The 26,794-nt window shown below is 49.7% G+C and overlaps 1 protein-coding gene across 3 annotated transcripts; it reads left to right on the top strand.

Annotated features, from left to right (window-relative positions):
* Positions 1-112: 112 nt before the first annotated feature.
* On the top strand, positions 113-26,794 carry TUBD1 (tubulin delta 1). 3 transcript variants are annotated; one of them, XM_081945465.1, is made up of 9 exons: positions 113-366; positions 6,831-7,015; positions 9,933-10,080; positions 12,924-13,140; positions 14,633-14,864; positions 17,796-17,960; positions 18,499-18,639; positions 20,364-20,547; positions 26,361-26,794. In XM_081945465.1, exons 2-9 carry the CDS (start codon positions 6,847-6,849, stop codon positions 26,461-26,463), a joined length of 1,359 nt encoding a protein of 452 aa, XP_081801591.1. In that variant the 5' UTR covers positions 113-366; positions 6,831-6,846; the 3' UTR covers positions 26,464-26,794. The 3 variants fall into 3 exon arrangements, with proteins under 3 accessions (XP_081801591.1, XP_081801592.1, XP_081801590.1); XM_081945466.1 differs by having other exon boundaries at positions 114-342; positions 26,281-26,428; XM_081945464.1 differs by having other exon boundaries at positions 116-342.

Raw genomic sequence — 26,794 nt, 5'->3', positions numbered from 1 at the left:
CGCAATGGATGGGAATCGCTCTTGACTCTCCCACGCGCGCGCGCGCGCAGCCTAGTGCTTCGACGACTGGAAGGCGTGCGCTCGAGTGCGCCGGCGTCCGTAGGGCGCATGCGTCGAGCTCGCGACTGAGGCAAGCCCACCTTGCCCTTTTCTCGGATAACTTTTGTTTTTCCCCGAGACTGATTTTCCCGCCTCGGCGCCGACGGGCTTGGTGGGCACATGCGCAGAATGAGCCGTGGCTGTTGCTTGGGGATACGCAAAGAAGGAAGCGTGGAAGGAGGCGTGAGAACCTAGGCGCATGCGCTGTGGGAGGAAGAAGGAAGGCGAGTGAAAGGAGCTGTGGTATAATTTATATTTTTATATACGGTATATATATATATATAGAACGTGGGTACATATTATATATAATATATATATATAGGTATATGTGGCTAACTATGTCAGCTGTTCATAATATAGCCAAGATTTTACGCGGTGTGGTTTTCTAATTACATATATATGAAAAGACCCGAATACAATACAATAATACAATACAATAGCAGTGTTGGAAGGGACCTTGGAGGTCTTCTAGTCCAACCCCCTGCCTAGGCAGGAAACCCTATACCGTTTCAGACAGATGGCTATCCAACATCTTCTTAAAGACTTCCAGTGTTGGGGCATTCACAACTTCTTCTGTTCCACTGATTAATTGTTCTAACTGTCAGGAAGTTTCTCCTTAGTTCTACGTTGCTTCTCTCCTTGATTAGTTTCCACCCATTGCTTCTTCTTTTTTTTATTAAAGAGTTTTAATAAATTTTACAAATATATCCCCTTCCCTTCCCCTCCCTCCATCCCGATCCCACCCACCCTCCAACCCTCCCTCCCCCCAACCTCCCAGAGCAAAATACAGGGTATAAACATTTAACAATCATACGCTAACATAAGCTAACTAACTTTAACATCTTCCTCCTCTTGTACTTTAACTCTTCTTTTATTAAGCTAACTTTAGATAAATTATACCAATCCTTGTTCTTTCACTCATAAGCTAATTGGAATTTCTTAGTCCGATATTTATTTTGAATATATTCAATCCATCTTCTCCATTCCAAACTTGTATTTCTCATCTGAATGGTCCTTGAAATATGCTGAGATTTTGGCCAATCTCTGCTAAGTTTACTACTTTTAAAAGTACTAAGTACTTTTAGGCAGGGGAGCAGAGGTCGACCCTGAGGTCGCTCACTTGTGGGGTACCGCAGGGGTCGGTCCTCTCGCCCCTTCTGTTCAACACATATGTGAAGCCGCTGGGTGAGATCATCCGTGGTTTTGGGGTCAGATACCACCTGTACGCTGATGATACACAGCTGTACATTTCCACCCCAACGAGGCCGTCGAAATGATGTCCCGGTGCTTGGAAGCCGTTCGGGTCTGGATGGGGGACAACAGACTCAGGCTCAACCCCTCCAAGACAGAGTGGCTGTGGCTACCGGCGCCTCGGTTCAACCAGTGGACTCCATCACTGGCCATAGGGGGCGAGCAACTGCCCCCTGTGGAATGGGCGCGCAATTTGGGCATCCTCCTAGATGCCCGGCTGTCGATGGATGACCATGTGGCAGCCGTGGCGAGGGGGGCGTTCCACCAGGTTCGCCTGGTGCGCCAATTGCGCCCCCTATTGGACCGGGACGCCCTACGCACAGTCACTCATGCGCTGGTGACGTCCCATCTGGACTACTGCAACGCTCTCTACATGAGGCTCCCCTTGAGATGCACCCGAAGACTACAGCTAGTTCAGAATGCGGCCGCGCGGGCTATCATGGGGAGTACCCGGTACTCCCACATAACACCTCTCCTGCGCGAGCTGCACTGGCTGCCTGTGGTCTTTCGGGTGCGTTTCAAGGTGTTGATTGCCATCTTCAAAGCGCTCCATGGCACAGGACCTAGTTACCTGCAGGATCGCATCCTACCTCATACATCCCTGCGACCAATTTGCTCCCACAGGGAGGGACTCCTCCGGGTGCCGTCCACTAAGCAGTGTCAACGGGCGGCGCCCAGGAGTAGAGCCTTCTCTGTGATGGGCCCAACCCTCTGGAATGACCTCCCCCCCGATATCAGAACTACTACCGACCTCCGCTCCTTCCGACAGAAACTCAAGACCCACCTGTTCCAATTAGCTGGCCTGGCCCATTTATAGTCCCATTGTATACCTCCTGGCAAACATTTTATCCCGGGATAGTTTTTAGGGGTAGTTTTTTAATGCATTTTTAAATTTTAAATTTGAACTTTAACTATTATTGTACAGTAAATTATATGTTACCTCCTCCAGCCACACCTATACCTATTTTATATTTATATCTATGTATATTATTGTGTTTTAAATATGACTGTACAACGCCCCGAGTCCCTTCTGGGAGAGGGCGCGGTTTAGAAATCAAATAAAAGTTAAAGTTAAAGTCCATTCTTGAGTAGTAGGCAACTCTTCCTTCTTCCAGTACTGTGCCACCAGCAATCTTGCTGCCGTTGTTAAATTCAGAATCAAATTAGTCTCTATAACTGTACAGTCTGTAATTGTCCCTAACAAGAACAGCTGGGGAGTGAACTTTATCCTCTTTTTAAGAATATTTTGAATAACCCACCATATTTTTATCCAAAATGCTTTAACTTTTTTGCAAGTCCACCATATATGGTAATACGCAGCGTCAGCACAGTCGCACCTCCAACTTTTAGGTTGTAAATTCGGATACATGCAAGCTAACTTTTTAGGATCTAAATGCCATCTATAAAACATCTTATAGAAATTATCTCTCAAGTTTTGAGCTTGTGTAAATTTTACATTCCTTACCCAAATCTTTTCCCATGTTTCCATCATTATTGGTTCTTCAAAGTTTTGTGCCCATTTTATCATACAATCTTTAACTAACTCTGTTTCAGAATCCATTTCTATCAGTATATTATACAACCTTTTTATATGCATTTGACCCTGGTCCCTAATTTGTTTTACCAAATCATCCTCATTTTGCATGATACCAATTTTCTGATCTTTTTTCCGTCTGGCCTGTAACTGTCCATACTGAAACCAGGTTTCAATACATTCAAAGACTTTAACTGTAGTACACCTCTTTCTATGTTAAGAAGCTCTCTATATGTAATTACATCCTGTTTTTGTTCTATACTTATATTCTCATTGCTTCTTGTTCTACCCTCAGGTGCTTTTGAGAATAGCTTGACTCTCTCTTCTTTGTGGCAACCCCTGAAATATTGGAAGACTGCTATCATGTCTCTCCTAGTCCTTCTTTTCATTAAACTAGACATACCCAGTTCCTGCAACCGTTCCTCATATGTTTTAGTCTCCAGACCCCTAATACTCTTTATTGCTCTTCTCTGCATTCTTTCTGGAGTCTCCACATCTTTTCTACATTGTGGCGACCAGAACTGAATGCAGTATTCAGATACTAGGGGAGAAGGACTAGGGGAGACATGATAGCAGTCTTCCAATATCTCAGGGGTTGCCACAAGGAAGAGGGAGTCAAACTATTCTCCAAGGCACCTGAGGGTAGAACAAGAAGCAATGGGTGGAAACTAATCAAGGAGAGAAGCAAAGTAGAACTGAGGAGAAACTTCCTGACAGTTAGAACAATCAATCAGTGGAACAGAAGTTGCCTCCAGAAGTTGTGAAGGCCCCAACACTGGAAGTCTTTAAGAAGATGTTGGATAGCCATTTGTCTGGAACGGTATAGGGCAGCGATGGCGAACCTTTTTTGGCTCGCGTGCCACAAGTGGGGGGAGCACGGGGGGGTGGGGTCGTGTGCGGGCGTGCCGCATCCATAATGCAACGCGCCCCCCAGTGCGCATGCGCGCACAACACGCCCATTTTTGCATGTTTTTTTCGCCCTCCCCAGGCTCCAGAGGCTTTATAGGAGCTTGGGGAGGGCGAAAAGAGCCTCCCCTGGCCCCCGGAGGCCCTCGGGAGGCTTCAGGGAACGTCCGGAGGCTTCCCTGAAGCCTTTGGAACACTTAAAACCACCCTCCGAGCAACCCGGAAGTGACTTCCAGGTTGCTCGGATGGTCGTTTTAAGCGCTCTGAAGGCTTCAGGGAAGCCTCGGGACGGTCCCTGAACAGGCACGAGACGTGCATCTCCATCACCCGGGTCCGGATCGCCTCCGCTGTGCGGCACCTCAGGCCCGGCGTCCTTGCGCCACTCCGCCCAGCCTCTGCGTGCTCGCCAGGGCCCGGACTTCACATCGCTGCCGCCGCCAGGACAGGCTCGGCCGAAGGGAAGTCCGTCAGGCCTCGGCCGCGCCGCCCTCGCCTCCTCCTCCTCCTCCTTTAGCCGCGCCATCGCAAGGATTAAGCTGAAAGGGGGGTACGGGGAAAGCGAAGGGGGCTTTGTTGTCCTCCTTCTCCTTCTCCTCCTTTCCCCCTCCGGCTCGAACGCGGCGCCGCGGCCCGGCAGGCAGCGAACAAGTCGGAGCCTGCCGACTGGAGGAAGAGGGTGAGAGGCGGGTCTTGTGAATAGCGGCAGCAGCGGCGGCAATAGTCACAACTCGGCTGCCTGCTGCCTTTCCCCTCCTTTGTCTCTCAGCCGGGGTGGCCCGCCGCCGAGTTGCGACTATTGCCGCCGCTGCTGCCGCCGTTCACAGGACCCGCCTCTCACCCTCTTCCTCCAGTCGGCAGGCTCCGACTCGTTCGCTGCCTGCCGGGCCCCGGCGCCACGTTCGAGCCAGAGAGGGAAAGGAGGAGAAGGAGAAGGAGGACAACAAAGCCCCCTTCGCTTTCCCCGTCCCCCCCCCTTTCGGTTTAATCCTTGCGACGCCCACGCAAAGCCCCGAGGGGACGGATTCCTGTGCATTCCTGTGCATGGCAGGAAGGCTATAGAGTCCCCCCTCCCTCCGCCGTCCAGACGGTCCCTGAAGCCTTCGGAACGCTTAAAATGACGCTCCGAGCAACCCGGAAGTCACTTCCGGTTTGCTCGGAGGGTGGTTTTAAGCATTCCGAAGGCTTCAGGGACGGTCCCTGAATCCTCCGGGGGGGCGGGGGGGGGCTCTTTTCACCCTTCCCAGGCTCCTATAAAGCCTCTGGAGCCTGGGGAAGGCGAAAAATAGCTTTTAAAAAGGTGAACTCAGCTGGCCAGCTGACAGGGCAGCGCCTCGTGTGCCCTGACAAATTGCTCCGCATGCCACTTGTGGCACGCGTGCTATAGGTTCGCCATCACGGGTATAGGGTTTCCTGCCTAGGCAGGGGTTGGATTAGAAGACCTCCAAATTCCCTTCCAACTCCGCTATTGTATTGTAAGTGAGTTGGGGAGTATGGGAGTTGCAGTCCACTAGGGAAACATCTCGCATTCCCTCTGAAATGGGTTCCTGTACAGGCAGTCCTTGATTTACTATAGTTGAGCCAATTTAAGCAAGACAGTTGTTAAGTAAATTTTGCCTCATTTTACAGCCTGACTTCTTGCCACAGTTGTAAAGTGAATCGTTGCAATTGAGTTAGTATGGTAGCCCACTTGTGAAGTGAATCTGGCTTCCCCATGAACTTTGCTTGCCAAGAGGTCGCAAAAGGGGATCACGTGAGATCTCGGGACAGCCCAACCGTCATAAATACATTCCAGTTGCCAAGCTTCTGAATTTTGATCATGTGACCACGGTGGATTGCTGCAGTGGTCATAAATGTGAAAAACAGTCATAAGTCACTTTTTCCAGTGCCTTTGTAACCTCTAATGGTCACTAAATGAATAGTTGGAAGTTGAGGGCTACCTGTAATACAATGATTTGTGTGTGTGTTGGTGGGGAATCAACACAGGATCCCCAACAAATAATCAACACTCTGCTATTTACAGGTAGTCCTCAACTTTATTTGGTGACCGTCAAAAGTTAGAGCGGCATGGAAAAAATGTGACTTACAACCGTTTTTCACAGTTGTGACCTTTGTAGTATCCCCATGACCTTATGATCAAACTTCAGATGCTTGGCAATTGGTTCATATTTATGACCATTGCTGTGTCCCGAGGTCATGCATTCCTCTTTTGCGACCTTCTGACAAGCTAAGTTAAATGTTGAAGCCAGATTCGCTTAACAAACAGGTAACTAACTCAACAACGGCGGTGATTCACTTAACAATTAGGGCAAAAAAGGGAGCAAAACTCACTTAACAAATGCCTCATTTAACAGCATAAATTTTGGGCTCAACAGTGGTCATGAGCTGAGGACTACCTGTATTCCAAGGTTGCCTCAATTAGCACAAATTCCTTCTACGTTTCTAGTTTGCTGACATGCTCCTCTTAAGAATTTGTTTTCCACACATTGGTCTGTGAATAAATCTATCTTCTATCTATCTATCTATCTATCTATCTATCTATCTATCTATCTATCTATCTATCTATCTATCTATCTTCTATATTTATAAAACTGGCTATGTGTGTGTTCCAGCATAACTCTGGAACCCCTTGAGCAATTTCAACCAAACTTGGTACACAGATGACTTACTCTCTGGAAACAAACACTGTGGGGGTAAGACACCCCCAACACCCTTCAGGGTGTGTGTTCTGTTAAGATACAGCCTGTTGTGCCTTAAAACGGCTTCTGCTGTACTGCCGTAAAGTGGCTTCTATTGTACAACGCAGTGCAGTTGCCATGGTAACAGCTTCACAGTACTCCACAAGGGGGTTCCCTCTGGTCGGGGGGAAACTCCAACATTAGAAATTACATTTGGTCCGGGATTATTTTTGAGGATAAATGTATGTATTAGGATAAATAAATACCCGGGTAATGCCAGGTTATCAGCTAGTAAATAAATAAAGTTGCTGCTGCCAGATTCCAGGTTTAAGACGGCGATTAAAACTTGGCTCCCTCTTCTTTAGGGAAAGGCGGCTGAGCATGTCTATCGTAGCCATTCAGCTGGGTCAGTGTGGCAACCAGATTGGGCGCGAAGTGTTTGATACCATCTGCAGAGACCTCCACAGCTCCCAGGGGCTCTGCTCCAAGAAGGAGAATGACTCTTACCAGGCAGCTTGTAAAGAACGTTTCTTTGAGGAAAAAGATGGAGGTAAGAAAACGTCATGGCCTCTTGAAAGGGTTGTTGGGGCAGAAAAAAACCCCAGGGAGAATTGAGACCGTGACTATTGGTCTCAGAAACCCATCACAGCAGGTGTGCAAAATGTCTTGTCTGCCTGTGCGGAGTTTATTTGGCTTTTATACAGTTTCAACAAGCAAAGCAAGAGCATAGGTAGCAACAGCTTCTTTGTCAGCGTTCCAAATATCATGCAGAATTAAATCAGAGTCCAAGGCAAAACTATCCTTAAAGTTCCAATTTAATAAGTCAGACATGTTGGCACATCCGTGGAATCCCAAATCTAAAAGCTTCCTGGGATTCCACCCAATTGAAAGTTCATGATCTTATCCCCACGCCCATCAATCCATCACTTGGTCCAATCTTCTTCGGCCACGCTGGCATCTCCACCCAGCTGGTTCCGGTCAGGTGCAGAGGTGCGGAGACAAAAGATGACGTTGGGCTTCTAGAAAGGAATGACAACAACACATTCCACAATTATACTCCTTTCTATTCCCCCTCCCAACTACTACACTAATGAAAAAGCACAGTGAAATAATAGAGAGTGTGGCAGGCCAAAGATCCTAAAAAGGAATATAACTGCAGGCCTGACAGTCTTATTGGTACATTCTCCTTGTCAATCCCTAGAACCATCCCAACCAGGGTAGAATCTCACATAACACAACAGTTCCTGGTAATTCCTGGCTCTACTAATTAGGTGAGCTCATAGAGAGTTGAGGTAATCGGTCACTAAGGTACGGCAGTTTGCTGCGCAGGTCTGTACATAATCTTCGTATAACCTCCACACGTGACAAACCAGGCTGGAGAAGAATGCAGAATAACAGAGTTGGAAGGGACCTTTGAGGTCTTCTCGTCCAACTCCCTGCTCAAGCAGGAGACCTCAAACCAGTGATGGCTAATTTTTCCGCGACTGAGTGCCCAAAGCGCATGCATGCTCTTGCAAATACCCCTAAAATGCAATGCCCTGCACATGCGCAGCAGACACCTGAAGACCAGCTGGCTAGTGGGAGGCACGTACTGAACTGGGACAACAGCTCGCGTGCCCACAGAGAGGGCACTGCATGCCACCTCTGGCACGTGTGCCATAGGTTCGCCATCATGGATATCATTTCTGACAAGTGGCTGTCCGATCTCTTCTCAAAAACCTTCGCTGTTAGGGCACCTCTGGAGGCAAGTCATTTCACTGATGAATTATTCTCATTGTCAGGAAATCCTCGATCAGGATCCTTCTTGAAATCCTCCAGTGATGAAGCTCCCACAACTTCCGAAGGCAACTTCTGTTCCATTGGTTGATTCTTCTCACTGTCAGGAAATTTCTCCTTATTTCCAAGTTGAATCTCCCCTTGGTCAGTTTCCATCCATTATTCCTTGTCTGGCCTTCAGGTGCCTTGGAAAATAGCCTGACCCCCTTCCTCTCGGTGGCAGCTCCTCAAATATTGGATCACTGCTATCGTGTCTCCCCTGGTCGTCTCTTCCCTAGACTAGCCATGCCCAGTTCCTGCAACCGTTCTTCATATATTTTATCCTCCAGTCCCCTAATCATCCTGGTTGCTCTTCTCTGCTCTCTTTCTAGAGTCTCCACATCTTTTTATAGTCTGGTGACCAAAACTGGCTGCAGTATTCCAGGTGTGGCCTTACTAAGGCTTTATAAAGCAGTACTAGTACGTCAGGTGACTGATGGAGCATGGGACATTCCCTATATAGGTAGTCCTCTACTTAAAACCATTCCTTTAGTAACCGTTTGAAATTACAACAGCACTGACAACAGTGACTCACAACTGATCCTTGCCTGGTGGCGCAGGGGTTAGAGTGCAGTACCGTAGGCTACTTCTGCTGACTGCCAGCTGCCACCAGTTTGGCAGTTCGAATCCCACCAGGCTGAAGGCTGATTCGTCCTTCCATCCTTCCGAGGTGGGTAAAATGAGGACCCAGGTTGTTGGGGGCAAGAAGCTGACTCTGTAAAACTGCTTAGGGCTGTAAAAGCACTGTACAGCAGTATATACGTAAGTCTAAGTGCTATTGCTATTAAGACCGTCACAACTTCCTTATGGTTGACTAATCAAAATTTGGGCACTGATATGTATAGTATAATGGTTGCAATGTCTCGCAATTTGCGATTTTCCTAGCCAGCTTCTGACAAGCAAAATCAATGGAGGAAGCGAGATTTAATCCAGATTCAAAGTTCTAACGGTCAGGCCCCTCCCCTCGCAGTCACATGACCAAAACTGGGCACATGATCAGCAGCCTGAGCACACTTAGGGCCACTTGCAATGTCCCGTGTTCACAAGACCATGTTTTAAAACTGTTTTGCTGAAAAACTGCCATTTATTTCTGGTTTTCGGCAAAACCGTCCCCTTAGCAAAGCATTGGCTTGCTTAACAGTTGCTGTGTTCACTTAATAACTACTGCAAAAATATGGTCATAAAATCAGTCCACAAAACGACAGGTAGTCCTCGACTTACAACAGTTCCTTTAGTGACTGTTCAAAGTTATAACGGCACTGGAAAATGTGACTTACGACCATTTGTCAAAGTTACGACCTTTGGAGCATCCCCATAGCCATGTGATCAAAATTCAGACGCTTGGCATATGGCTCATAGTTATGACCGTTGCAGTGTCCCAGGGTCATGTGATCTGAGAAGCAAAATCAATGGAGAAGCCAGATTCACTTAACAACCGTGTTAACTGACTCAACAACTGCAGTGATTCGCTATGAACTGCAGCAAGGAAGGTTGTAAAATGGGGCAAAGCTCACTTAACAACAGGAATTTTGGGCTCAATTGTGGTGGTAAATGGAGGACTCCCCGTGTTTCCTATCTATCTAGTTTTTTTTCAATACAATTTTGTAAAAAGGTTTTGGGGGTTTTTTCTCTCTTTTTTTTTTCCTACTTAGGTATGGTTGCGCGGTCTGTTCTGGTCGACATGGAACCGAAAGTGATCAACCAGACGTTATCCTTCGCCTCCAGAACTGGGAATTGGAGATACGGCCCCCAGTCTGCCTTCTGTCAGAAACAAGGATCAGGAAACAATTGGGCACACGGGTATGTGGGATTGCCTTCCGAACTAACACAACCCCCTTTATTTATTTCTCCAGTTGGTTCTTCAAAGCACAGCTGCAGAGAGAATCCTGCTGTTTTGCAATTAAGCAAAGACTAACTGAACAACAACGGAATAACATATAACAAATAACCGGACGGGGGAAAATATGACTTCTATCTGGTCAGACAACAGAACAATAGAGTTGGAAGGGACCTTGGAAGTCTTCTAGTCCAGGTGTCGGTAACTTGTGCTTCCTGGATCCACATGCGGCTATTTCGTCTCTCTACTATGGTTCCCTGTCGGGTGATTCCACCTTTGGCTGGCCTCGCCCTCTCCTCCCAGTCACTTGACACGTGAAGCTGGGCAGGAGAGAACAGAGAGAGAGAGAGAGAGAGAGATAAAGAGAGAGAGAGAGAGAGAGAGAGAGAGAGAGAGAAATAAAGAGAGAGATACCTGTTTTCCACAGAAAAGAAAACACCGGCAGCCATAAAACCTGGGTAGGTGTAGCTGTGGCTTCCGGCACCCCGGTACAACCAGCACATTCCATCGCTGGCCATCGGGGATGAACAATTAGCCCCGGTGGAACGGGCACGCAATTTGGGCGTCCTCCTTGATGCCCGGCTGGCTATGGAAGATCATGTGGCAGCCGTGGCGAGGGGGACGTTCCACCAGGTTCGCCTGGTGCGCCAATTGCGACCCCTTTTGGACCGGGAGGCCCTGCACGCAGTCACTCACGCGCTGGTGACGTCTCGCCTGGACTACTGTAATGCTCTCTACATGGGGCTCCCCTTGAGGTGCACCCGGAGACTGCAGTTGGTCCAGAATGCAGCCGCGCGGGTAATTATGGGGAGATCGAGGTTCTCCCATATAACACCGCTCCTGTGCGAGCTGCACTGGCTTCCTGTGGCCTACCGGGTGCGCTTCAAGGTGTTAGTTACCATCTTCAAAGCGCTCCATGGCATCGGGCCTAGTTACCTGCGGGATCGTGTCCTGCCACATACATCCCTGCGACCTATTCGCTCGCACAGAGAGGGACTTCTCCGGGTGCTGTCCTCTAGAGATTGTCAGAGGGCGGTGCCCAGGAGTAGGTCCTTCTCTGTGGCGGGCCCTACCCTTTGGAACGACCTCCCCCCAGACATTAGAACAACAACCGATCTCCGCTCCTTCCGCAGTAAACTGAAGACCCACCTGTTTCGACTAGCCGGCCTGGCATAATTCGACAACTTTTCCACCCCTAGGTCATTTTTAATTGTCAATTTTAGTTTTTAAACTATTAATGTTATTGGGGTTTTAACCTTTTTCAGTATTGTAATTATTTATTTATTTTTTACCTCCTCTGTATGACACTGTGCTGACTGTTGCTTGTGTACGTCGCCCCGAGTCCCTGTGGGGAGAGCGGGCGACCAATAAGTTTAAATAAATAAATAAATAAATGACTGGGTGGGAGTGAGTGATATCGAGTTGGCCACGCCCGCCCAGGTTTTGTGGCTCCCTGTGTTTTCTGTGGAAAAGGGGTCCAAATGGCTCTTTGAGTGTGTAAGGTTGCAGACCCCTCTTCCAATCCAACCCCCTGCTCAGGCAGGAAACCCTACACCTTCCTATACCATTCAAAAATGTTCACCATGGCGATCCCTTAACAACTGCTTGAAAATATAGCTGTAGAATTGGGTCCAGTTACACGGGTGCCTTGACTTACGACCGTCATGACTTGCAACACAAATTCCAGGCTCCCTTAGGATTGTTAAGTTTGAGAACTACCTGTAGCCATTCAGTCTGCCAGCTATGCTGCCTTGATAAATTCTGGTTCTGCTTTCTCGCGACTTCTGGACACCTCCCCTGATTTGTATACAGATAGTCCTCGACTTGCAACCGTTCATTTAGTGACCGTTCAAAGTTACAACAGCACTGAAAAAAAGTAACTTACGACCATTTTTTCGCGCCTACGGCCTTTGCGGCCTCCCCATGGTCACATGATCAAAATTTGGTCACTTGGCATCTGGTACATACTTACGACGGTTGCAGTGTCCCGGGGTCACGCAATCCCCCTTTTGCAACCTTCCGACATGCAAAGTCGATGGGGAAGCGAGATCCGCTTAACGGCCAGGTTACTAACTTAGCAATTTCAGAGATTCACTTAACCACCCTGGCAAGAAAGGTTGCAAAAAGGGGCAAAATGACCACTGTTTCGGTCAGCAACAGAGATTTTGGGCTCATGTATGAATGTAAGTCAAGGACTACCTATAACCAGGCAGTTTGTTTCTAGCACAATGTCCCATATCCTATGTTGTGGCCTGTCGGCCGCCCAGCCCTCCAGCAGCCAAATCAGAGGAGGAGGAGGCCTGGGAATCAGGGTCAGCATCAAGGCAACTTGAGAGCTCCGAGAGGGAAGGGGGAATGGAGCTGCAGAGAGGGAGAGACAAGAGGCGGAGCCTGGGCCATCAGTCATTCCTCAGATGGAGAGTCAACAGCCCCCAGGTCTGGATGTGGCTGATGAGGAAGAGGAGGAACTGCTGCTACCAGTGCCTGACGCACGATGCTACAGAAGGCAGAGGAGAGGAGAGCAGTGGAAATCTATGGGCCGGCCCTTGGGACAGAAGAGCCACCGCTGCTAATGAAGCCCCACTCTAGCCCTGGGGATAAAAGGCAGGGGGCGGAGATGAATAGATGTGGCAAACAACTATTCATCTCTCTGCCAGATGGACTTGTTAGCCTGCGGTGTGAGAGAAACTTTTTGCCAGGGCTGCTGGCGCTTCTAATAAAGGGAACATTTATTTAACTACAAACGGTTTGTCGTCTTCAGGGAGCTGGGTCAGAATGTCCTCTTTCTTTCCTGAATTCTGGTCAGGTACTGCGTCCACGGCCCGAAACACGAAGACGCGATCATGAACCTCATTCAGAAGGAAGTGGAGAAGTGTGACCGGCTAGGTGGCTTCTTGATGATGATGAGCATGGCTGGTGGGACGGGGTCAGGCCTGGGGGCGTTTGTGACGGCAGCCCTAAGAGATGCCTATCCAAATTCCTTCCTGCTCAACCATGTTATCTGGCCGTACGGAACTGGGGAGGTGAGTATCCCAGGTCTTCTTCGTTGTAGGGGTTCTGATCTAGGCTTCCCCAAACCACGAAACAAACTCCCTGTCCCGAAAAAAAAACCCTTTTTATTAAGTTGCTGTGAATTCTGTTCATTCACATCCAGGCAAGTCTTTCAAGGGAGGATTTACAGTCACAGACCTTATCTGGCTTGGAGAGCTGCAGAACATGGCAAGGAGCCTCGGAGAGACACAAACCAATGAATCGAACTAATTGTCTCCTGCAAACTCCATTCCCCTTTCGCTCCTCTTTTATTTCCTCTGGGAGGGGGCTATTCATCATCCACCTGTGGCTTTACTCCCAAGTCGACCCATGTTCTTTAGCTGTTCCCTTCGTCTGGCAACTCTGCGCATGCGCACACTGGGAACAGGCTCCAGCTGTTCTTCTGCCCCACTGATGTTTGACTCCGAAGGCAGCTGATAACTGTCAAACGGCTCTGGCCCCATCTCTGCCTCCGACACAGAGCCCTCATCAGAGCCTTCCCCAGACTCCAGGACTGTCCCCTGTTCCTCCCCAACCTCCTCACTGTCCGAATCTGCTGCCAGCTTTGTTTGCTGCTGCAGGCCACAACAGTAGAGTGCCAGATTTTCTTGCTTATGGGTGCAAAGAAACCTAAGACAGGAAGTGATGCAAAGTGGGCAGACCAGGAAAATTTGGGGGGAGGAGACTTCCCTGGGATTTGGGGGACAAGTAATACACACAGGTGATCCTTGATTTATGACCGCAATTGGGAGGAGCATTTATGTTGCTAAGCAAGGTGGCGATTTTACAGGAGTTGCAACCTTTTAATGCAATCTTTTTGCTACAGTTGTGAAGCAAATCAGTTGTTAAGTGAATCCGACATTCTCCTTTGCTTGTTAGAAGCTACCTCGAAGGGTCATAAATGGGGACCATGTGATCCTGGGATACTGTAACTGTTCTTAAATACGTAGCAGTTGCCAAGCACTTGGATTTTGATCATATGTCTGTGGGAATGCTGTGATGATCGTACATGCGAGGACTGGTTATAAGTCAATTTTTTCCGCGCCGTTGTAATTTTGGTCACTAAAGAATGGTTATAAGTCAAGGACTTGCGTGATAAGGGGGAATGACCTTGGGAGCCAACAGTTTGCGGCAGCAGCCAAAAAGGCTACTATCCTTGGTTGTATCAGTGCCACTTTATGAAGCCTTAGTAAGGCCACACCTGGAATCCCGCATCCAGTTTTGGTCACCATACTATAGAAAAGTTGTTGAGATTTTGGGGAAAAAATGCAAGAAGAGCAATTTAAGATGATTAGGCCAAGTCAATGGGGGAAGCCAGTTTGTGTGATTCAATTAACAATTCTGAAAAACCTGCCATGAAATGAGGCACAACTCGTTTAACGACTTCCTCCCTTAGCGGTGGGAATTTTGGGCTCGATTGCCGTCATAAGGCAAGGACTGCCTATATATCTAAAGCCGCTTCCATTCTCTTCCCCTCTTTTCAAGGTGATTGTCCAAAATTACAACTCCGTCTTGACGCTGTCCCACTTATACCAATCCTCGGACGCCCTTCTGGTCCACGAGAACGACGCCGTCCATAAGATCTGCCTGCAGCTGATGAAGATCAAGCAGGTTTCTTTCCAGGATGTCAATCGAGCGATCGCGCATCAGTTGGGGAGCGTCTTCCAGCCAGCCTACTCCTCCAAAGAGGCAGCTCATTACAACAGGTCACCTCTAGGTATTTAGTTGCTCTTTCTGGAAATTGTGTAGCCCAGCGTTTCACAACCATGGCAACTTGAAGAGGTGCGGACTTCAACTCCCAGAATTCCCTAGCCAGCACAGCTGGCTGGGGAATTCTGGGAGTTGAAGTCCGCACCTCTTCAAGTTGTCAAAATTGAGACAGGCTGGTTTGGCCTACTTTCCCTCAAAATCATCTTTTGTCGTTGTTAGTTGCGAAGTCGTGTCCGACCCATCGCGACCCCATGGACAACGTTCCTCCAGGCCTTCCTGTCCTCCACCATCTTCTGGAGTCCATTTAAGCTCATGCCTTCTGCTTCGGTGACTCCATCCAGCCACCTCCTTCTCTGCCGTCCCCTTTTTCTTCTTTTGCCCTTCATCGTTCCCAGCATGAGGCTCTTCTCCAGTGAGTCTTTCTTCCTTCTCATGAGGTAGCCAAAGTATTTGAGTTTCATCTTCAGGATCTGGCCTTCTAAAGAGCAGTCAGGGTGGATCTCCTCTAGGACTGACTGGTTGGATGGCCTTGCAGGAATCTTCTCCAGGGAGCCTTTCCTTCTCCATAGGTGGCCAAAGCATTTGCGTTTCCTCTTCAGGATGTGGCCTTCTAAAGAGCAGTCAGGGTGGATCTCCTCTAGGACTGATGGCCTTGCAGGAATCTTCTCCAGGGAGTCTTTCTTCCTTCTTAGGTGGCCAAAGTCTTTGAGTTTCCTCTTCAGGCTCTGGCCTTCCAAAGAGCAGTCAGGGTGGATCTCTAGGACTGACCGGTTGGATGGCCTTGCAGTCCAAGGGACTCGCAGGAGTCTTCTCCAGCACCAGAGTTCAAAGGCCTCCATTCTTTGGCCCTCAGCCTTCCTTATGGTCCAACCTTCACAGCCATCCATTGCAACTGGGAAAACCACAGCCTTGACTATATGCATTTTTGTTGGCAGGGGGATGTCTCTGCTTTTTACTTGGAACCCTGATACTTTCCTCTTCTTAGTGTAAATTTCAGGTAGCCCTTGATTTCTGACCGTAATTGAGCCCAACATTCCTGTTGTTAAGTGAGACATTTGTTAAGTGAATTTTGCCCCATTTTACAACTTTTCTTCCCACGGTTGTTAAATGAATCATCGCAGTTGATAAAGTTAGTCACCCGGCTGTTAAGTGAATCTGGCTTCCCCATTGATTCTGCTTTGTCAGAAGGTCGCAGAAGGGGATCCCATGTCCTTGGGACACTGCAACGGTCATAAGTATGAACCAAGCAGTTGCCAAGCATGTGAATTTTAATCATATAATCCTAGGATTGCTGCAAAGGTCGTAACTGAAATGGGCATAAGTCACTTTTTTCGCCGCCTTTTGTAACATTGAACGGTCACTAAATGAACTATGGTAAGTCGAGGACTATCTGTATTGGCAAAGTACAAGTTATTAGTCTACAGCAGGGGTGTCCAAACTTGGCAACTTTAAGACTTGTGGACTTCAACTCCCAGAATCCCCCAGCCAGCCTGGGGGATTCTGGGAGTTGAAGTCCACAAGTCTTAAAGTTGCCAAGTTTGGACACCCCTGGTCTACAGGTTACAACCATTCATTTGGTGACTGTTCAACATTACGTAGGTGGTTAAAAAAGTGACTTATGACCCTTTTTCGCAGTTACGACCTTTGCAGCATCCTAGGATTATGTGATCAAAATTCAGATGCTTGGCAGCTGGTTCATACTTATGACCGTTGCAGCGTCCCAAGGTCTTGGGATCCCGTTTGGTGACCTTCGGACGAGCAAAATCAATGGGGAAGCCAGCTTCACTTAACAGCCGGGTTACTAACTTATCAACTGCAGTGATTCACTTAACAACTGTTAAGTGCAACATCCCTGTGCTCAAAGGATTAATATTTGACCGCTTGGCAACTGCCAGGCATTTATGACGGTTGAAGTATCCTGGGGTCATGTGATCCCCTTTTGCAACTTTCTGACAGAGTCAATGACGAAACCAGATTCACTTAACAACCGTGTTGAGTACGTTAACTGCAGTGAATTGCGTAACAATTGTGGCGAGGAAAGGCCATTAAATGAGGCAAAACTCACCTAACAACTAACTGTCTTGCCTGGCATAGTGGTTAGAATGCAGTATTCCAGGCAAACTCTGCCCAATGCCAAGAGTTCGATGCTCACCAGCTCAAGGTTGACGCAACCTTCCATCTTTCCGAGGTCAGTAAACTGAGGACCCATATTGGTGAGGTGGGGGTGGGGGGGAAATGCTGACTTAGAGAGGGCTGGAAAACACTGTGAAGCAGTATATAAATCTAAGTGCTATTGCAATTGCAATCAATCTCTGCCCACTGTCACGAGTTCGATCCTCATTGGCTCAAGGTTGACTCTGCCTTCCATCCTTCCGAGGTCGGTATAATGAGGACCCACTAAGTACTGCGAAGCGGTATATAAGTCTAAGAGCTATTGCTTGCAGATCAGTGGACTTTTGATCTCCATTGTGGTCGTAAGTCGAGGTCTAAAAGTTCATTTAGTTCAAAGTTACAATGGCATTGAAAAGGGTGACTTATGATCGTTTTGCACACTTATGACTCTTGCAGCATCCCCATGGTCACGCGATCAAAATTCGGACCCTTGGCAACTGACTCATATTTATGACCGTTGCAGTGTTCCCGGGATGTGGTTCCCTTTGGCGGCCTTCTGACAAGCAGAGTCAATGGGGAAACCAGATTTGCTTAACTAATGTAACACCTGCAGTGATCCACTGAACAACCGGGGCCAGAAAAGTCGTAAAACGGGTCAAACTTTCACTTAACCACTGTCTCACTTTGCAACTGGAATGTTGGGCTCCGTTGTGGTTGCAAGAGAGGGCATCATGCATCTGAGTAACCTTTCTATTTAAAGCTCAATTCTTCATCGGATCGAAGAGTTCCAACCGCACCGTTAATCTTCGTTTCCTCTTTTTTCCAGGGGATCTGATGGAAGCTTTAGTTCCCCATCCGGAATTTAAGATGCTGGGTCTCCGGAATATCCCTCAAATGTCCGAGAGCTCCCTGGCCTACACCACCTTTGCTTGGCCTGGGCTCCTGAAACACCTCCGCCAGATGCTCATTGCCAACGCCAAAATGGAGGAAGGTGAGATCAAAGCTCTGCCTTGTTTCCAGATGTTGAAGACGCCGTACAGGGAGCCACTTGACTTCATTGTTCTGACCGAGCTCTCCAAGCACGACAAAGCCTCTGAAGTTAGCTCTAAAGATTCCTTTACCCCTGGCAAAAAGCTTCTCTCTCAATGCCAGCTAACGAGTCTGGCTGGCCACGGTGGCTCTTCCATCCCAAGGACTGGCCCACAGATTTCCACTGCTCTCCTCTCCTCTGCCTTCTGTGCATCCATGCGTCAGGCACTAGGCCCAGCTGTTCCTCCTCTTCCACATCAGCCACCTGCTGACCTGGGGGCTGTTGACTCTCCATCTGAGGGCTGATGGACAGCCCAGGCTCCTCCTCCTCTCTCTCTCCCTCTCTCCCTCTCTTTCTCCCTCCCTCTCGCGTGCTCTCCCTCTCTCTCCCTCTTTCTCCCATTCCCTCTTCCCCCTTGGAGCTCTCAGGTTGCCCTGATGCTGACCCTCCCACGCCTCAGGCCTCAACATTGACCTTCCTGTTCACGTTACCTTCACAGGTATTGACTGGCAGGTGCGGCCTCCACCCAGCAGAGCTCCTGCCGCTGAGAGGCCCTCTTCAAACCGGACGGTTAATTTCAATACTTCGATTGCCAATTTGGTCACTCTGCGAGGGAAGGACGTAGAGTCTGCAGATCTGGGTGAGCGCCTGCCCTTTGCGAGAAGCTGGTGTGGCTTTTCCCCTGTGGCTGCCAACCAACTTTTCCTCCTGGCTCACTGTCCCACCTGGCTCCTTCTACAAATAATGAACGGAGACCAAATTGGGGGGTACACATAGTTCCCCGACTTACGACTACAATTGGCAGCAGGATTTTGAGGGCTAAGCAAGGCGTTGATGAAGGGAGTTGCGCCAGCGTTGAAATGGTTTTTGGTTTTTTTGGCCACGGTTATTCAGCGTTGCTGTCGTTAAGTGGATCACATGGTCATTAAGCAGGTCTAGTTTCCCCCATTGACTTTGCTGCTGGGAGGTGGGCTGGGGAAATCGCAAGTGGTGACCGCTTGGACACCACAACTGGCGTACAGGCAAGCTGATTTTCCAAGCACCGAAATTTTGTTCAAGTGACCGTGGGGATGCTGCAACGCAATGTCGTAAGTGTGAGGACTGGTCCCAAGTCATTTTTATTTTCAGCCCCTTTGCCAAACAAAGTGCTGTTGTCAAGATGTATGTACAACAATTGCAATGTCCTGGGGTCATGCGATCCCCATTGTGACCTTAGCTGGCACCTGAAAGTCAATGGGCGAAGCCAAATTCTCTTAAAGGACCTCGTGAGTCACTAAACAGCTGCAATGATTCGCTTAACGACCGTGCCGAAGAGTAAAATTGGCGGTGACTCACTTGCTTAGCAACAGAAATTCTGCCCTGTGCTCATAAGTCGAGGTTAACCTGTATAGATATTCCTTTCCTACCGACTGCCTTGTGCAGCGACCGTCCAAAGTTACGACGTGGCTTAAAAACAAAAACAACCCACGTGGATTTAACACCCGTTGCACTGGCCTACAGTCACATGATTGTCAGCCACATGTTCACAACAGGGGTGCCTTTCCCTTTGTGACGAGCAGAGTTCATACAGAAGATGCAAGCAAAATCTTAAATCGCACTCCAGGGTAATATTCACTTACCTTCCCTACTGGTTCGCAAATGTGAGTGCTTGCGGGCGCTCAGCCTTCCGCGCAGGTGCTTTGGCTAAAAAAAAAGGGTGCCTAAATGGGACGGCATAGAGCCAGGGCAACCGAGTGGGCGATTTCCAATACCGCTTTGGGTGAACTGGTCCGAATCGGCAGAATGCCACTTCTGATGGTGCTGATATGTGGGGGTTTTTTTCACTTAGCGATCATGACACTTTGCTTAACGACTGACAGGGAAATAAGGTCCTAAGCCCGTGATGGCAAACCTATGACACGCGGAGCCATATCTCCTGGTACGCACAGCATTGCCTGTTCCTCTTCCAGATCTCTGGCACACCTGCGTGTGCGATGATCAGCTGTGCATGCAGCGGTGGCGGAAACGGGAAGAGCTGATCTTCCGTTTTCCAGCGTGAGCGTCCGCGACAGCCAGCTGATCTGCACATGCGCGGCAGTAACCGGAAGTTCGTTTTCCAGCATGTGCATGCTCCCTGGGCAGCTCCTCTTCCCGCTTGTGGCCCAGACGCCCGCGCACGCTCCCTTTTTGGCACTCAGTGCATCACGCACATTCCCATTTCAGCGCTCGGTGCCAAAAAGATTCGCCATCGCTGTCCTAAGCCCACTCGCAGATCCATCGTTTCCTGCTCATTGAGCAGCCACATTGCTAGTCCCCATTGTGGTCGGTAAGCGAGGACTACCTGAAATCTTCAGATCTAATGCGCCACGTTCTTGTCCCTTGCAGGGGGTTTCCAGGATCCGGCCTTGTACACTCCCTGGCTCGATCCTCCGCAGGCTTTGAGCATCTGGAGTACACCGAGAGCCTTCAACAAGTACGAGAAGTCGGCCTCTCTGGTCAGCAATAGCCAGTTTCTGCTCAATCCGCTCAACAGCCTCGTAGGGAAGGCTTGGAAAATGTTCGCTTCCAAGTAAGTTGAATGAATTAAATCCCCTTTCCATTTCTGGACTATATCTGGTTATATAGTGGAGAGGGAAGATATCATTCCTATACAGGGCTTTTTGATACCAACGGTCGTAGGGAGGGGCAGGTGCGAGGACAGATTAAGAACCCGTAGTCGGTTGGGAGACCGTGGTTGTTGGTCACACCCGGTCGCTTGTACCAACCCCCGCACACTAGGTGGTCAGGATCTACAGACCCAGGGCCTGAGGCTGTTGTTATGCAATGCGAGGTCCGTTGTTAATAAGCCCCCCCTCATCAATGATCTAATTCTGGAGGGGGAGCCAGATCTCGCAGGAATAACTGAGACCTGGTTCGGCCACGAGGGAGGTCTACCCCTCGTGGAAATGTGCCCACCAGGTTATCGAGCATTCCACCAGCCTCGGGCCCAGGGAAGGGGCGGTGGGGTAGCAGTGATTATCCGGGAAGACTTAGAGCCGAGGGAGTCCACTGTGCCACAGACATCCGGGTGTGAGTCCCTTGTCGTGAGGTGGGGCCCAGGGAGACAGTTGGGCCTGCTGATAGTATACCTGGCTCCTCGCTATACATCAGCGGCCCTGCCTGAACTCCTCGAGCTGACCGCATCGGTGGCGGTTGAGACCCCCAAACTTTTAGTGATGGGGGATTTCAACCTGCCGTCGGTGGGAGAAGCGTCCGAGGGGGTTCGGGAGTTCATGGCTTCCATGACAGCCATGGACCTGACTCAATTGATTCAGGGCCCTACACACGAGGGAGGCCACACGCTGGACCTCGTTTTTGTCTCTGGCCAGTGGATGAGTGATCTGGGAGTAGGGGATTTAACTATCACTCCCCTGTCATGGTCAGATCACTCACTTCTCCGACTTGACTTCCCTGGTGCTACACCCCCCCCCCCCCGCTGCGGGGAGGCGGAGCTGGAAGATATTAGATGGTTCCGCCCCAAGCGCCTGATGGAACCAGATAAGTTCCAGATGGAGCTTGGGCCACCTCCTGTAGACCTGACCCGCCCCCGGGTAGAGGACCTGGTAGCCGCATGGAATAGTGCGACTGCCGGGGCCCTAGACCGAGTGGCGCCTTTGCGGCCTCTCCTGCGGCAACGAACCACCCTGGCCCCTTGGTTTACCGAGGAGCTAAGGGTGATGAAACGCCACAAGAGACGCCTAGAGAGTCGTTGGAGATCCTCCCGCTCCGAATTTGACCGAGCACAGGTACGAACCCACTTAAGGACGTACCTTGTGGCATTGAGAGCGGCCAAACGTCGACATTGTGCCGCTCTCATTGCATCCGCAGAGAACCGCCCTGCCGCCCTGTTCTGGGTGACCCGCTCCCTTCTGTCTCAGAGGCCGCGGGAAGCCCCTTTACAGGGCAGGGCAGAGGAATTTGGGAAATATCTGCAGGATAAAATCGCTCAAATCCGGAGGGAATGGGTCCCTTTCAGTGGTCTAGTGAAGACGCCCGAAGCGAGTCTTGAGAGACCACTCTGGGAGGAGTTTGACTCGGTTGCCATCGAGGATTTGGACAGGTTACGTGGACGTCTGCGACCTACCACATGTTTATTGGACCCGTGCCCCTCCTGGCTTGTACTGGCATCCTGGGAGGTTACACGCGACTGGCTCCTGGGCCTAGTAAATGCTTCGTTGAACGAGGGGTCTCTGCCGGCCGCCTTGAAAGAGGCGGTGGTGAGACCCTTACTCAAGAAGCCTTCCCTGGACCCAACGGAGCTAGCCAATTATCGTCCTGTCTCCAACCTTCCCTTTTTAGCGAAGGTTGTAGAGAGTGTGGTGGCCTATCAGTTTCCACGACACCTGGAGGAAAATGATTATCTAGACCCGTGCCAGTCCGGCTTCCGACCCGGGCACAGCACGGAGACGGCCTTGGTCGCGTTGGTTGATGATCTCTGGAGGGCCAGAGATAGGGGTTGTTCCTCTATCCTGGTCCTATTAGACCTCTCGGCGGCTTTTGATACCATCGACCATGGTATCCTGTTGCACCGGCTGGAGGGGTTGGGGGTTCAGGGCACCGTTTTACGGTGGTTCGGCTCCTACCTATCCGGCCGGACGCAACGTGTGTTGGCAGGGGAGCAGAGATCGGCCCTGAGCCCCCTCACTTGTGGGGTGCCACAAGGGTCGGTCCTCTCGCCACTCATGTTCAACACATATATGAAGCCGCTGGGCGAGATCATTCATGGTTTCGGGGTGGGATATCATCTGTACGCTGATGATACTCAGCTGTACATCTCCACCCCGAACCATCCCAACGAGGCCGTCGAAATGATGTCCCGGTGTTTGGAGGCCGTACGGGTCTGGATGGATGGCAACCGACTAAAACTCAACCCCTCCAAGACGGAGTGGCTGTGGCTTCCAGCCCCCCGGTTCAACCAGTTGCTTCCATCTCTGGCCATTGGGGGCGTGCAACTGGCCCCCATGGAGTAGGCGCACAATTTGGGCGTCCTCCTGGACGCCCGGCAGTCCATGGACGACCATGTGACAGCCGTGGCAAGGGGGGCGTTCCACCAGGTCCGCCTGGTGCGCCAATTGCGCCCCCTATTGGACCGGGATGCCTTACGCACAGTCACTCATGCGCTGGTGACGTCTCGCCTAGACTACTGCAATGCTCTCTACATGGGGCTTCCCTTGAGATGCACTCGGAGACTGCAGTTGGTCCAGAATGCGGCCGCGCGGGTGATTATGGGGAGTACTAGATACTCCCATGTAACACCTCTCCTGCGCGAGCTGCACTGCTTCCTGTGGTCTATCGGGTGCGTTTCAAGGTTCTGATTACGATCTTTAAAGCGCTCCATGGCACAGGACCTAGTTACCTGCGGGATCGCATCCTGCCCCATACATCCCTGCGACCAATCCGTTCGCACAGAGAGGGACTTCTCCAGGTGCCGTCCACTAAACAGTGTCGGGGGGCGACGCCTAGGAGCAGAGCCTTCTCTGTGATGGGCCCAGCCCTGTGGAATGACCTCCCCCTTGACATCAGGATTACCTCCGATCTCCACTCCTTCAGTGTAAAGCTCAAGACCCACCTTTTCCAATTAGCTGGCCTGGCTCAACCATAGTTTTATCCCATTGCTCCTGACAGCCTTTTTTAAATTTTTAAATTTGTAATTTTAACTGAGGGTATTTTAATTGTTAATTTTAATTCTATTATTATTATTGTATGCATTTGACGATTGTTACCTTCTCCATGTATATGTACGTGTATGTGTTTATGTGTATATGTGTATGTATTGTATCTATATGTATATTTGCATGGGTTTTTATTGTACGCCGCCCCGAGTCCTTTTGGAGAGGGAGCGGCTAACAAATTAAATTTATTCTATTTATTCTATACATGTTAATTAAACTCCCCGTTAGAAGAGCGAGTATGCAGAGAAGCGTAATGAGAGTGATAGGGAATAACACGCACAAACCAGCATACAGAGACACTGAATAGTATAAAAATATAGTAATTTACTATGTAGAAATATAGAGGTATTCAGAGTCTGGTTAACAGTCCAAGTCATACACTGTTCAGTAATTCAGTTATCAATATTCTCAGTCTAACACACAAAGTATAGCTAAACAGTAGCAAACCACAACACCTCAGTATACACCGACCAGCTTCTAACTAAACAGAGAGCTAACAGCCATTCTGGCTCCCTCTTATAGCTGCTTGAGGTAACAAACCAATTACATTTCTCTAACATTTAAAGTAACAGTAACATTTGTAACAATCATAGCTTATATACATTGTCAAGCCAAGCCTAGGGTTACCTCCCTAACAATACAGATTAGCAGAATGGAAGGCGGAAGGGACCTTGTAGGTCATCTAGTCTAGAGGTTACCAACCGGCGATCCACAGACCACTAGTGGTCTGCAAAAAAAGAGCTCTCAAATGTGGGGCCGGCCAGGCAGCTGTGGTGGGGATGGAAATCTCCGCCACAGAGGGAAGTATGCGCAATTTGCAACTTTGCAGGAGGTGCAACGTGCAAGGAGTAGCTCAGCCCTCGCCGGCGGGAACAAGATAAAGGTGCTGTTGCAGGGGGCGGGGTGTCAGGCGAGACGAAGCAACGTGTCTCGGCAATCGGTGGCTCTTTTGTCCCCCTGCTGTGGCTACCTGTCGGCTGAACCCATGACTGGCTGGCCTGGCCCTAGCCCTCCCCTCCCACTCACTCCTTGCCTGGCCTGAGAAGGGAAGGGCAGGGGATGGAGATTCGCTCCGTATTCCAGAGCGGAAGCGAAGCTTCATCTCTTGCTGGATCTCATGGGCGTTTCTTCCGGCCCTTGGTGCTGCGCGACTGGGAGATGCAACAACTTCTTCTCCGCCCCAAGACACTCGCTGGCCCATTAGATGAGAGAGAGAGAGAGAGATGAGAAAGAGATGAGAGAGAAGATAGGTGAGAGAGAGATGACAGGAAAAAAAAGAGAGAGATGAGAGAGAAGAGGGACGAGAGAGAGAGAGATGAGAGATCCCAGTGTTTTGTTTTCTGTGGGAAACGAGTCCAAGTGCCTCTTTGAGTGTTTAAGGTTGCAGAAACAGGTGGCCAGACTAAGTGCCTGAAGGACCTCGTCCCGTCACTGAGAGTCCTTCAGTGAGCGGCATGCTGGTTTCATATTTGTAGTCCGTGGGATTTAAAAATAAGAATTTAGTGGTTCTTGAGGTCTGAAAAGTTGGTGACCCCTGATCTGGTCCAACCCTCCCCCCACCCCACCCAAGGAGGAGACTACACCAGTGATGATTAACCTTTTTGTAAAGACGTGCGAAAATTGTGTGCATGCACTATCGCTTGCCTGTGCATGCCCAGACCCACAATGGAATGTGTCCCACCCACCTGCGCATGTGCGCGCGACACCCTTCCCCTCCCCACACACATGCGTGGGGGAGTTTTTGCCCTCCCCAGGCTCTGGAGGCTTTCCTGAAACCTGGGGAGGGCGAAAACGGAATCCCCAGGCCCACCAGTGGCCCTCCAGAAGGCGGAAATAGATTTTTTCCCGAACTTCCGTTGGGCCCGTTTTTCGCCCTCCCCCGGCTTCAGGAAAGCCTCCGGAGCCTGGGGAGGGCGAAAAACGAGTCCAACGGACCAACCGGAAGTTCGGAACTTCCCTGGTCTGTCCCAGGCCGAAATGGAACCTCCAGGGGCTTGAATCCAGCCTCCGGAGGCTCCATTTCAGCCTGTAATGGGCCAGGAGAGGCCCACGGAGGCTCCATTTTGCCTGTGACAGACCAGGGAGGCCTACAGAAGGCCAAATGGAGGATCGGTGGGGCGCCCAAGGCTGGAGAGGAGACTGCTTGCTAGATCTTCACAGGGTAAGTGACCCTGAGCGGCAGGTGGGGGTGGAGGAAAAGCAATTTGGGGAGCACGAGGTATTTCAGTGGGTCTGGGAGGCCTTGGGTGGTCTTAGTCAAGTGGCCTGTTCCTTCAGTGGGCTCCCAATGGCCTTCCCCACCCTGAAATACCTCGTGTCCACTTAACGAGCCTCGCGTTCGATTAGCGAATGCGTGGGCGAAAAGAGGGAGTGATCTCGTTCAGGGTACGAGATCCACTCCCACGAATCCTCGGGTTACGAATGGAATGGGCAGGCTCCTTTATGTTCGTCACTCGAGGATTAGCTGTATAAACATGACAGAATAATAAAAACATGAATAAAAAAAATATGCACATACCCATATATATATATATATTATACGACATATTTTGCCCGCAATTAATTGACGGCCCATTGACTTTCCCTTCAAGGAGCTGTGGATAATTTGAACTGGGACAGGCTTGCTATCCCCACTTCTTGCTCACCAAAACCTCTTGTTCATTCCACGCAGGGCTTACATTCACCAATATTCAAAATTTGGGATTGAAGAAGATGACTTTCTGGGCTGTTTCACCACCTTGGAACAAGTGATTGCCAGCTACGGCAGCCTCTGATTTCCCAAAGCACATAAGGACTCCGTGCTTTTTCCAAGAGGACCAAGACGTCCGATGAGGTCGATTTTCCGTGCACCCGTCCCAACGAAGGACACAGCGCATTACAAATGCCAGAGCTTCCATACCTATGGAGGCCTCTCTTAGAAGCTGCACATTTTCTACGGAGGAAGTACGTTTAATGACAGATATTTGAAAGGGGACGATGAGCTCAACTTTGGATCATATCAGACACCCTCGACGATTGGAGAGAGGCCTTTTTCGTTCACCAGCATCCATATTTTCTGGCTTTATATGTTTTGTACTGACTATAGCCATTAATTTATGACACCTG

The sequence above is a fragment of the Natrix helvetica genome (genome assembly GCF_964273705.1).
Source record: "Natrix helvetica genome assembly, chromosome: 2".
Classification (NCBI taxonomy): Eukaryota; Metazoa; Chordata; class Lepidosauria; order Squamata; family Natricidae; genus Natrix; species Natrix helvetica.
Note: the sequence above shows the minus strand (reverse complement) of the source record. Positions and strands in the feature narration are given on the sequence as shown.

Coding starts and splice junctions, on each gene's coding strand:
- TUBD1 (XM_081945465.1), top strand. CDS start 6,847: ATGTCTATCGTAGCCATTCAGCTGGGTCAGTGTGGCAACCAGATTGGG. Junction 13,141..14,632: donor GGCCGTACGGAACTGGGGAG/GTGAGTATCCCA, acceptor CCTCTTTTCAAG/GTGATTGTCCAAAATTACAA. Junction 17,961..18,498: donor CAACGCCAAAATGGAGGAAG/GTGAGATCAAAG, acceptor TTACCTTCACAG/GTATTGACTGGCAGGTGCGG.